This window comes from Phaethon aethereus (genome assembly GCF_964289735.1).
Source record: "Phaethon aethereus genome assembly, chromosome: 15".
Classification (NCBI taxonomy): Eukaryota; Metazoa; Chordata; class Aves; order Phaethontiformes; family Phaethontidae; genus Phaethon; species Phaethon aethereus.
Window position 1 is genome coordinate 797,838 of NC_138591.1, and position 12,806 is coordinate 810,643.

Sequence of the window (12,806 nt, forward strand, 5' to 3'; positions counted from 1 at the left end):
GCGGGGCTGGCGGCCGGGACCCCGCCCCGCCGCTCTCCTGCCCCCGTCCCCGCGGGGACAAGTGGCGCGTGGGAGTGGGCTGGCACCGCGCCGCACCACCCACAGCGAGCCCGCGGGGCTCCCGACGCCGGCAGCGGCCGGCGCTTGCTGCGGCCTGCAGGACCCTGCCAGGGGGTGCCCGCCCGGCCCCGCCGCTCCCGTCAGCCCCGCGTGCGCCCCGGCGGCCGCCATGGGGCGGCGCTGCGCGGCCGTGGAGCGTGGGCGGTGTGCGGCGGCGGGGCGGGCCGGGGCGGGGCGGGCGGCGGGGGTAGGTACCGGGGCGGTCGCCCGCCGTGCCATCGGCAGCGGCGCCGGGGCCGGGAGCGCAGCATGGCCCCGCCGGGCCCGGAGAGCGGCCGAGGTGAGGCGGGACGGGGGCGCCGCGGGGGCCACGGGCCGCCTCGGAGGGCGCGATCTCCCCCGGGGAACGCTGGTGTGCGGCACAGAGCCGCCGGGTGCCGGCTCACGGCTCCTCAGTCGGTGGTGGCGGGCGGGGGCAGCTCCGGCGGTAACACGGCGAGGCAGGAGCAGCCCCGGCGCCGGGCCCCGCGCTGCGCCCCACGGTCGCAGCCCCCGCCCCGCCGCGCCGCGCTCAGGCTCCCGGTCTGTCTCCCCGCAGCTGCCGCCGGCGCCATGGCCCCCGGGAAGAAGATCACGGCCCGGATCAAGAGGACGCTGCCGGTGAAGGGCCCGCAAGCGCCGACGCTGAGCGAGCTGATGAGGTGGTACTGCCTGAACACCAACACGCACGGCTGCCGGCGCATCGTGGTCTCCCGCGGCCGCCTGCGCCGGTTCCTCTGGATCCTGCTGACGCTGAGCGCCGTCGGACTGATCCTCTGGCAGTGCGCCGAGCTCCTCATGAACTACTACAGCGCCTCGGTCTCCGTCACCGTCCAGTTCCAGAAGCTGCCGTTCCCCGCCGTCACCATCTGCAACATCAACCCCTACAAGTAAGGCAGGCGGCGCGGGGCGGGAGAGCTGCGCCCCGGCTCCCGGCGAGCCCACCCCCCCGGGCCGGCACCATCCCCCGGGCCGGCACCATCCCCCGGGCCGGCACCATCCCCCGGCCCGGCCTTCTGCTGCCCCGCGGCGCTGCTCGCCGGCGGTCGTTCCCAGCCGCGGGTGTCCCCCCCAACGGCCCTTTGAGTAACCTGCCCCCCTCTGTGCTGATGCTCTTCAGACGCGTGTGGATTATAATCGCGCCCTCCACTTGCTGCCTGCTGAGCTAGGCTCGGTCGATTTAGCTTTCCGCTCGAGACAGTCCCTGATTGGCTCCACGGTTCTCTTCAAATTCCCTTTTTCCCAGGACCAAAGTTGCAGGATTATAAGCAACGCCATCTCCTGAAGAATGGAAAGCGAACATCTGTCACTCCTCTATTGCCTCTTTCTTTCCTTAGAGGATGCTTTGACATTACCATTCAACAATACTTTTTTTCCCACGAATTTACACTTTCCGTTAATGGTTCTGCTGCCAGCTACCCACCCCGGTCCCTACTCGCAATCCAGCTCTTCGGTGCCTCTTGGCACAGGTGCAGAAGTCTTATTTCCACATGCTCTGCCTCCTCGGGCTTGCTAACACAACCTTCAAGGAGCTTGAGAGTCTGCAAGGGCTTTCTCTGTAGCTCAGTCTGCTTTGCTTCTTATGGTCCTTGCCCCGAGATCTCTCTGTGGGCATAGCTGTGTCTTCCCACACCGATGCAAATCGATGTAGTAGTGAGAGAGATCAATGTGAGTCCGTGACAAAGAATTCTGTCCTGAGCGATGAGGTTCGTAGTGCAGCGGGTAAAATGCTGCAGCTAGCTGGTGAGGTGAGATGGGATGTCACTTTCTATCGCATTATCTCCAATGCAGGTACAGTTCCATGAAAGACTATTTATCTGAATTGGACAAAGAGACAAAAAAAGCTTTGGAGACTTTCTATGGATTTTCAGAGGGCAAGTCCAAGGTGCGCCGGTCAGTGGATGAGTGGAACAGCACAGAGAGCAACTTCTTCAAACACATCCCTCTGCTGAAGTTTGAGGACTTCTCTAAGACAGCGACTGACCTTCGCAGTGGCCAGAAGAGGAAAATAGAGGGCAGTGTCTTTCACAAGGATTCGTCCATAGTGAACTCTGGGGATTCAAATGATATCATCGGCTTTCAGCTGGTGAGTGTCACTCTTCCTTGTCCAGCAAGTTCCTTCTGGGGCAGCAAAGGGGTGTTTTGGGTTGGTATCCCTCCAGCTGGTTTTATTTTCACTATAAAGCTTAGGTGGCTTTATAGTGAAATAATACTCCCTCTGCTCTTTTGCCCGTTCTTCCATGCCTCCATGGCTACCTGCAGATTCATCTCTAGCGCTCTGGAAGAGAAATGCCTTCCTGAAGTCTAGCCAGATAGACTTAGTGCCTTCCATGACCTTTCCTTTGGGCCTTAATCATTTGATCGTATCCCTTAGCCCTGAATGAAAGGTCTTTGATGCCCCGTTGTCCCCTTGCTGACACTATAACTTCATACCTGGTTATTACTGCAGAAGAGAAACGGTATCACACATACCTCATAGAATGCGTAGTTTCATTTCATCTGAAATGCTTTTTCCCCTTTGTAATTATCAGTGCGATGCAAACAACAGCAGCGAGTGTGCACTTTATACATTCAGTTCTGGTGTTAATGCTATCCAGGAATGGTACAAGCTGCATTACATGAACATCATGGCACAAATTCCCCTGGAGACTAAAGAAAAATTGAGTTACTCTGCTGATGACCTTCTACTGACATGTTTCTTTGATGGCCTATCTTGTGACAAAAGGTCAGTGCACAGAAAATACCTGCCATCTTAACAGCTTATTGCCAAGTACATAACATGTAGGAATTGAGTGTTTGGTATTTGCTGAATTCCAGCAGGAACCGTTTCCAATTTTAAGTGAAAGGAAACATTTGCATCTTCATGAACTTTAATTATGCTCTTTAATTTAATCTGTCTTAGTCCACATTTCAGATAACCCCCCTTTTTTTTTTCCAGAATCAAATCTACCCACTTATGATTGTGGCAGTGCAATTCTTGTGTGTCCTGGTAGCAGGACAGTTATCCCTTCATACTGGGGATAATGGCAGAGTTCCCCTGTGTGGTTATGGGGATAAGATTGCACTTGTACATGAGTTTAGCAATTTCCTCACTGCTGTGCACAAAGCAAGCTGCACTGTAGCTCATTACTGAAGGCATTCCGCATGTGGCTGTAATCATGTAAATGCATAACATCTTGCCTTGGAATGAAGACGTTTGCTTGAGTGGGAGGGGATGTTCACAGGAAAGACATGAATGTGCTTGAATCACGGAGGTGTGTCCTCAGCCTCCCCTGCATGACAGTGTCTAAGACATCTTTTCTGAAAAATTAAGATTCGTTTTCCTTTAGACACTTGGTTGTCAAATGAAAGAGGACTCTGTCCCCTCCACCACCACCTTTCTGCTAGTTCTGTAAATCCACTTCCCCCACCCTGTCAGCCCCCATTCCTGGATGAAAACCTCCTAAACTTTTAATTTCCCAATGCTATTAAGCCAGATCGTATTTCCACGTAGTGTCAAGATATTAAGAAAAAGACACACACTTTTCAGCAGAATAAATTGCTTGCCAAAAAAAAGAAAATCATCCAGTCCTGCTATGTCTCTGCCAAAACAAAAAGCCCAAATGTGCTGATATTCTCCCACAGACAGTTAAAACTGCAGAGGGCATCGTAACAATGTTTGATTTCTTTCAGGCACTTCACTCGTTTCCATCATCCCCTGCACGGCAATTGCTATACCTTCAACAGTGGAGAAAACGGGACGATCCTGAGCACCTCCACCGGCGGCAGCGAGTACGGTAAGGAAACTGAGTTTGCAGAGGAACTATTTGATAACAAGCAGTTCAGCGAACTGGATCCTGCTGGAGAGTGACTGATGTGTTGGCTCTAGATGTGCAAGCTGATTGGGGAAATGCTTGTTTGAACTAGTGCAAACTATTGCCAGAGAATACAAAGATAATATCATTGCATCACTAATGTTTTCCATCTGAAATTACTGCTTCCTAGTTATATAACTTTTTAAAGTAAGTTTCAGCCACGTTCTGTGGAGGCATTATTTGTTTGCTGTACTTGGGGCCGCGGATGGACATTGCTTGCTGCCTCAGTCTAGCACTGCAGAGGCTTTGCTTGGTTGTTACAGTTCTGCTTCAGGCCAGATAATGCTAAGTAAACTGTGCTGCCCTCCCTGACCAGAAAAAATGGCTCTGGTTTTTGGTGTAACTCTGCTCCCTCCTTGTCTCTTCTTCAGGATTACAGGTTGTTCTGTACATAGATGAAGCAGACTACAACCCCTTCCTGGTGACATCCACAGGAGCCAAGATCATTGTCCATGACCAAAACGAATATCCCTTCATTGAAGACATCGGCACAGAAATTGAGACTGCCGCAGCCACCTCCATAGGGATGCACTTTGTGAGTGACAGCAATCTGGTTTCCAGGTGCACGGCACCGTTTCCTTGAAACAGATGTAAATATGAACCAGTATGATGTTTGAACGTAGCCAGTAACTGGGAGGCATCTAATACCTCATAGTTGAGCAGCTGAAGTGCCCCGAGGAAAATCCTGTGATAGCACTTTTCTGAGCAAAGTTTCCCTTTGCGCAGAGGCTCTTGGAAAATGAGTTCTGTATAAACCAGACAGCTACTGGGGTTTTGTTTGTTCTTCCTTTTCTCCCACCCCTTGGCTTTCCAGGGGATTTTTTTTGTTTTGTTTTCACAGCAAAAGGCACCAGCACAGAAATGTGTTGTCAAGTGCCCCGTTTCACTTGAGCAACAAGCAGAGGCGTTTGCATCCCACGCAGCTTCCAGGGGCAGAAGAGAACAAGCTTGAGCTGTGGGTAACGTGCGTTAGGGTCAGGTCCATAGAGATGACTGCAGCGCAACCCATTTAACTGTTTTGTGGGTGTAGGTCTCATTTTGCTGGGTTTCTTGCTCTCCCAGCTGTAAAGAAAACCTCATGGGCAGTGACTCTTCCTTTGCCAGTTTAGTGAAGCATCTTGCCGTTGCTGTCAGCAAGGGCAGGCAGGGCTGCAGCTCCATATTTCCCAATTAGTGTAGTGCAGACAAGGCATTTGTCCCAGGGGCCTCTTTCCATGGTAGAGAAGTGAAAGCAGTGCCATCAAGCAAGCCAGACTTTCGCCTTTCATCTGGATGGGCTGTTAAGTGAGCATTTCAGTTCTGCCTTTTCTTCACTGATGGTTGGGTCAAATGCATCAGCCAGCCTGCTTATCTGTCCTGGCTGGGTGTGCCAGATCTAGATAGTCCCTGCATTAGAAAAGACATTAAAAACAGGGCTGACTGACTTTTAAAATGTGCAAATAGTTAACTATCCTCCAGCTGTTTGGAAAACTGGCAGCAACTGCTTGGTCTAACCAGTGGGGATAAATGCTACCTAACAAACAAAAAGTGAATAGAAGGTATCGGAACCAGAATGGTATAAAGGAGGCAAAGTCTTGCAAGACTATTTCCTTTATAACTATTACACTGTACAGGAGAAAGTCACTGCAGACAGAGTCTTAATACTTAATGTAATATTTTCCTGGCACAGTAGATTTGGACAGTTGCATATAGTGTAAAAACCAAGGTTGTACGTATCTCGGTGGCTATGTTGAAAAGATTTGGCATGAGGAAGTGATTTGATTGCATCCTAACGTAACTGCCGAAACAGAAGCTGGACTCAATGCCTGAACTCAAAACAAGAGCTGCTGATCACTGTACTGCCAGTACAGGATGACTCCAGACAGCCTGATGAGAAGGAGTTGCGATTGTCAGGACAGGGCTGCACCACCGAGGTGGTGGATCAGTCCTTGCACCCACATCCAAACACATGAAGGAGGACACAGCGGACATGTGCCACACACAACGCTGCACACTACAGGCTTGAGCGTAGCAATTGCTGTTTTCCAAATGTGAATGTCAGTGTCTAGGTTATCGCTCACGTATTTCTGCTGTGTATTAGGACTCCGCCCCCCACCTCCAAAAATATTCCAAGATGTTTGGAATGCAAACAAGGCATTGCTTGGTAGGAGTTTCAGTGCTTTAGTTAAATATTTAGTTTGGAAATTATTTCAGTACCTGAATGAACAAGTAAGCTTTTGTCGGAGTATAAGCCATGACAAAAAAATTTCTATAAAAAGGATCTATCGTCTGCTAGAAGATCCAGCAGCAGACTGAGGCAGACGTCCTGGCATTAGATTGTCTGCAGAAGTTAAAAACATAGTAAAAGCTGGTTTCATTCAGTTTTCAGAAATAGCCCATCTCTAATATTGAAATAACATATTTCTGTGTTCCCTTCAAAGAGATTTGAGCATCTTTCTAAAAGAGCTGACTTGCACCATACATGCTCGTAGCCTTCTGTTGCTGCAGACAAAAATGGCAATGCTCGCTATCAGGTTTGACCTCAGTAACCTATAGATCTATGGTCAGTGCCTTAAAGGTAAGTAGGCGTTTCTCAGGTTCCTACTAAATTGATCCTTTGTAGGATCAGCCTCTAATTTTAAACTCTGTAGCGAAAGACAGGTGAATGGATTCTTAAATGGATGACATTTCTTGTTGTTTCAGGCCACTTTCGCTGTTACAAAGTGGATAATTGCTGCACAAAGATAGTAAGAGTTTAGGGCTGAGTGAGGTAAGGCAGCCTGCAGGAAGCAGACGATGTAGCCTCAGTCAGGTCTGGTTAATTTGAGGGCTTCCAGCCCTGGTTTCAGCAGACCTTGCAGGCACAGCACTTGGCATTTCAGAGCTCTTTTATCCAGACAGAGGTTGCGGAACAGGAAAAGGTGTTAGCATTCATCAGAGAGGAAGGGTCAAAAGCAGTACCTGGAAAAAGTCCTGAAGGAGATACAAGCATTTGATTTAGAGTGATTTTAGAGAGCACCGTTGAGCACTAGCGGAGCCTGAAGTGCTGTTTTACTTACAGAACAGGAGCAGCCAGTGCAACAACAGCCTCATGGAGGTGTGGGTCTTCACAGAAAACAAAACAAAACCAAGAAAACCCCAAAGCAACAACCCCCCTTCCCTCAAAACACAAACATACATGCAGGATAAACGATGCATAGCCTCTAGGGCTTTGCAATGAGAGAAAACATACATATGAATTACTCTGCTTTGAAAAGTCATCACTGTTACGATTATACCATCTCTGCATTCCTGCAGAGGTTTTCAAGGAAGACAGCAGAAAATCCAGCCAGAGCAGTGTTTTGGGAAACGGACATTACAAACAAAAAAAAACCCTTGTTTTGACAAGTGATTGACAAATCATTTGAGATGGCAAAAGGTAAACATGCTGCTCAAACCTGCCCCATCACTTACAGTTTCATAATCATGGTGAACTGCCACTAAATCCTTTGGTTTCTCTGTGAACTCCAAAAACCAAGATTTATTCTTTTCTGATTCTCAGACTCGGTCTCGCAAGCTGAGCAAACCTTACAGTGACTGTACGGAGACTGGTGCTGACATACCAGTAGAAAATCTCTATAACAAGAGCTACTCACTGCAGGTAAATCTGTTACATTTGTGTTTATCTGTTGCTTGAAAACTACCTTAATAAACAGCTTTACAATATTCTGTAGTTCAGGATCTAAGATTGTGAACAGTCTGGGTGTAGGGTCACTGCTTTTAACCACTGATGTAAAATAGCACAGCACTTCTTAAAATCCAAGTTTTATTCCTAAGTGGTTGATGTTTGAAGTTCCCTTAGGCGCCCAGTTAGATAAAGAGAGAACATTAGCTCATTAAGCAATTTTCAAGCAATGTGAGACTGGAAAATATTGGCCAAGTAAGTGTTGCAGCTTAGTAACCCTTGAAGCCAGAAATTGTGACCTTTAGGACTCCAAGAATAACAGATACCATCTAATCAGTATCCAGATAGCAGGATGTTTGTTTACAGAGTAAGTTTCCACTAATTTTGCATGGTTTCTGTAATTGGGTCCTCTTGGAGAGTGTCAGTTGTTCTGGCACTCTCCACTTGGAGAACTGTAATTCTGCTGCTGCCTACTGCAAAGCCTGGATTTTTATTTTATGGGGTATTATACCTGAAATCTTCTGTGATGTATTGCCAGGTAGGATCACACAGACATTATCTCAGGTTTTTAATAACAGTACTTCACTGAAACTTAGGGCTCAGGAGGATTGGGACCAAAAGGCTTGACGACAGGGATTTCAAAAAGAGAAGCTCAGTTCCTGCTTGTCCCAGCTGATTAAGTGTTTTAGCACAAATCACTGACTCTACTGCCCTATTAATCCTTACAACTTCGGGTCTCCAAATATGCACCAACACAGTTTGGTTGAAGGTGCAAACATTTTCACTAACATTTTTCACTTCCCATACCTAGTTGTTGATTCATGGACCATGTGCCATGGCAGACCGAAAACCTTCTCCTTGGCTGTGGAAAGAACAACTGCAACACTAAAGCTTTTTTGATGGCTATAGGGGAAGAGGGGGCATTCACAGAATCCTCCCCCCAGGGAGGATTATATTCTTATTTCTTGCACTACAGCCTAAGCCCTTCACAGCACTTTCTGCCTGTATTTGTGTTCACTCGCAACAGAGCCCAGGGAAAGGGGATTCCCATCTCATTACTCCTATCGTAAACAGAGGATGTTTTTACGTTATGTGAGCCTGGGCCTTGGTGCTGCAGAAGCGCAGCAGCCTGTGCTTCTTCGACACCAGCTCTTGGTTTATCTCCCCTAGATTTGCCTGCACTCCTGCTTTCAGAAGGCCATGGTGGACTCGTGTGGCTGTGCCCAGTACGCACAGCCCTTACCTGCTGGGGCAGAGTACTGTAACTACAAGAAAAACCCCAACTGGAGTAAGTAGTCAAACACCTCCCGCATTGCACATGCCTCAGCCGCCCGCTGCCAGCCACATCCCTCTGCAGCACTGTCCTTGGCCGGCACGTCCCTGCCCGCACCAGCACCAGCCCAGCCACGCAGCACGCTGGGAAGAGGCGAATCTGCCTTAGCCCACTGAAGACCCCATGCCGTAGAGCCTGAACCTGCCTCTTTTGTTTAGATTGACTTCTGACAGTTGTCCTAATTGCTTGTCATTTGTGCACACCACAGAAGTGTTGAGTGGAGGACTTGACCGGGTGAGGCAATTGTTCATGCCTATAGCAAATAACAACCACTTCTCAGAGTATTTTGCAATATTTATAGGGTAAATCTTTTTATCCCCACCATGTAGGTGATGGCCACGAAGGCCACCTACACCCCACAAGCCCCACTCCAGCACAGGTAGCAAAAGATAATTTCTTTTCTTTCTGGCTTCTCATGCACGTGTCCTGCTCCCTTCTTGCAGTGTACTGCTACTACAGACTGCACGAAAAGTTTGTGAAGGAGCAGCTAGGCTGCCAGCAAATCTGCAAAGACGCCTGCAGGTAAGTCCTGCCCACAACTGGAGGTAAAATGCTGCATGTGCGTGGGAGTTCAAGCTCACAACTGACAGCCTGCCTCTCTCTCCAGCTTCAAGGAGTGGGCGCTCACCACCAGCATTGCCCAGTGGCCGTCCACCGTGTCAGAGGTCAGTTCCTAACTACACTCTGCCGTGACAGCACCACAGCACAACAAGGCATTAAATAAACCCAGAGAGGTTCAGCACGGAAGCAGGTGGCCTCTGGGGTATTTGTTAGCACTTCAGTGATGCTCCTCCCAGAGGCTCAGTCTGTAGCATCCAGGTCAGGGCTTCCCCTCCATGAGTTCACTGGCCCATCACACACATTCAAGTCTGGCACCCAGTCTGGTCCGAGGAGGTGTGGAGCATGAGCTTCCTTTCCAGGGGATTTCTACATAAGCACACACAACTATAGCAGTATTTTCTGTCTTTTTTTCCAGGACTGGATGCTTAGAGTTCTGTCTTGGGACAAAGGGCAAAAAATCAACAAGAAGCTGAACAAGTAAGTTACCATATATGTGTTTCTAGCTTGCACCTCAAGCTCAGATATAATCTCAGCAGCCCTAATGATGGCAATTGGGGAAAAAGCTCCCTTAGAGCAGCCCAGCCCTACTGGTCCAACTGGTTATTTGCATAGTTTTTCAGTATGTTTCATGTTATTGTTTTACTAAACCCTCAGCCTGCCTTCTGTTTCTCCTCTCAGGACAGACCTTGCAAACCTCATGGTGTTTTACAAAGACCTGAACGAGAGATTCATTTCAGAGAATCCCGCCAACACAGTAAGTGAGCACAGCAGTTCCCCACTCAGCCCCAGGAAGACGCAGCTTTTCCTCCCAGACAGGCTGGAAGTTTTCATCTGGCCAGGGGAGCAGTCTCATCCAGGCAGGGGCAGGAAACCATCCATGGACGATGCACCGTAGGGCACCCGGTCCTGCCCTTTGCAGCCCTTTTGTCCCGAGCCACTTTTCAAACTGTCCAGTGCCAAGCCCTGCACCTGGGTAGCCTGCGGGCTGCCTGCAGCAAGCGCAGCGCTGAGCTCCTGCTGAAGCAGAGCAGGAGAGGGTAACGCAGGCAGGAGAGGAAGGGCCCACTGCACTGGTAGTGCTCACAGCAAAGCCTGGGTGCCCCAGCTTGGCGCAGCCTCCCTGTACGCCACAGCGGTGCTGTGGACATGCACCCGGCACCTGCAGGAGCAGATAACCTTGTGCTCTCTTCTCTTCCAGCTTGTCATTCTGCTTTCAAACTTCGGGGGCCAGCTGGGCCTTTGGATGAGCTGCTCAGTTGTTTGCGTCATTGAAATCGTTGAGGTCTTCTTCATTGATTCGCTTTCGATTGTAATGCGGCGCCAATGGCAAAAGGCAAAGAAATGGTGGAACGACCGAAAAAGGGACCGGTCGGGGAAGCCACCGCAGGCCGGCGGTCTGGAGAGGCAGGGCCACGATAACCCCGTCTGCATTGATGAGGACCTGCCCACCTTCAACACTGCCCTCCGCCTGCCGCTGCCCCAGGACAACCCCTTGCCCAGGACTCCCCCCCCCAATTACAGCACTTTGCGGCTAGAGACTGCGTTCACGGAGCAGCTGCCTGATACACTAGAGGTTGGGCAACACTGACACTTATTTATCCACCCATCCAGGTGCCAAAATAAGAGGTGGGTGCTGGACTCACATGTCCAGGGTGAAAGGCACGCAACCCAATGAGCACTGAAGGGCTGTCGGGTCAGACCCTTATTCAGGGATTGAACTTGCAGTCAGAGCTTCTCGGAGCAAAGCTCAGACACAAAAGCCAAGGGCTCAGAGACATTAGGAACTTCAAGCAACATCAGTTCTCATGTTAATCATTGCAGGAGATGGCTGGAGCAGGATGTGGCACTGAGCTGGGATGTCTTGCCAGACAGAGGCATACATTAGCAGCCAACTGCACACACCCCATTGTATGTGGGCAGGAATTACTCCACAGCAGAAGATTGATGCCACATTGAGTATTAACACTAATTGCTCTCTGCTGTGTGGCTTGACTTGTGGGAAAAACCCAGGGCTCTGAGGAATGCAGCGTGACGTTTGTAGGAAGGGGCATGACAGAGTTTTGGGAAGATCACAAAATGGGTAAAAGGAAGGGTCTGAAGTTGAATTTTGATTCCAGAGAGGGCCCAAGGAGCTCATTATTCTGAGGTGAAAAGTTAGGATAGCCATAGATGTGCTTGTAGAGCAAGTTGTTACATAGTTTGAGTATGAGAACTTAAGTCATCCCAAAAGAATCATCTGAAAAGGGCATGAAATCCAGTTTGGATTGCAGTAACAAACTGCATTCTCTGCAAGCTTGTTTCATTTTGCATCGCTCAAGCCAGCCATTAAACATAACCTCAGAGGAGCTCGTTAAGCAGCGCATGGCCTTGCCCACATGTGACTTCCCAGAAACCTCAAAGGGATCTGGCTGCTCTTTTGCTGCGCAACCCCGAGCAAGGGCTTCCCTCCTGCAGCCACCCCATTCACCTCGCCGACTGCCTGCCCCAGAGCTGGCTGTGCCTGGGGAGGGGACGGAGCCACGCAGGGCTGCAGCGGCAGCTGGAGCTGCCCTGCGCTCGGCACACAGCCCTGAAGGGTGAGATCTACCCCACTGGTATGTCGTCCACCTTGCTTACGCCCCCTCCGTTCCGCCATGTTGTGTCAACGTCTGCGTTTTGCCTCCTGTGCGCCAAGCCGTGCTACTTCCACCACGCCAGACCCCCTCCACACCACAGGCTGGCCGCAGGCTGCTGCCTGCGCCTGCACGGCTGCGGAGTGCTTGTGGAGAGAGCTCCAGGGCACCCAACTGCAGCAGCATCACCCTTCCCCTCACTCCCAGTCCTGCGCCGGACTTTCTTGCCATAGCCGATTCTTAGCTGCCTAGAGCACACTGCATAGATGTTGAGGATGACTATAGCCTACACCGGGTTGGCTGCTGAGGGCTTCTGTAGAGCAAGAGTGATTGGGAGAGTGTGTGTGTGTAAGTGTAAGAAAAGTCTCTCTCTTCCTTTCTCTCTATAAGCTTACTTCATAGGACAGTGAGAATCCAGAAAGGTTCTTTAATGTGCAATAAAACATTTTAACTGGATTATTTAAAATAGCTGATAAACTGAAAAAAAATAAAGATATATTTTTTAGTAACTACTTTTTTTTTTATCAGGAATATGTGAGTTTCATTCCATGCAGGCATCCCAAGAGATCATGGTACTTGCCTGTGCCTGCCATGGGGATGCCACGTGCTCTGCACTCCTCTGCAGAGGTGGGGCTGAGTTGCAGAGTGCTGCTAAACCTGGTTCAGGAGTAGGCTGTGGGGAGCTGGGGGGGTGCAAGCAGATG

At 50.0% G+C, this 12,806-nt stretch overlaps 1 protein-coding gene across 1 annotated transcript; it reads left to right on the forward strand.

Annotated features, from left to right (window-relative positions):
* Positions 1 to 369: 369 nt before the first annotated feature.
* On the forward strand, positions 370 to 11,078 carry SCNN1G (sodium channel epithelial 1 subunit gamma; the record flags this gene model as incomplete). Its single annotated transcript, XM_082006954.1, has 13 exons — positions 370 to 400; positions 659 to 989; positions 1,891 to 2,185; positions 2,631 to 2,824; positions 3,772 to 3,875; positions 4,325 to 4,488; positions 7,474 to 7,572; positions 8,767 to 8,884; positions 9,373 to 9,451; positions 9,537 to 9,594; positions 9,906 to 9,967; positions 10,169 to 10,244; positions 10,689 to 11,078. 13 exons carry the CDS (start codon positions 370 to 372, stop codon positions 11,076 to 11,078), a joined length of 2,001 nt encoding a protein of 666 aa, XP_081863080.1.
* Positions 11,079 to 12,806: the final 1,728 nt, after the last annotated feature.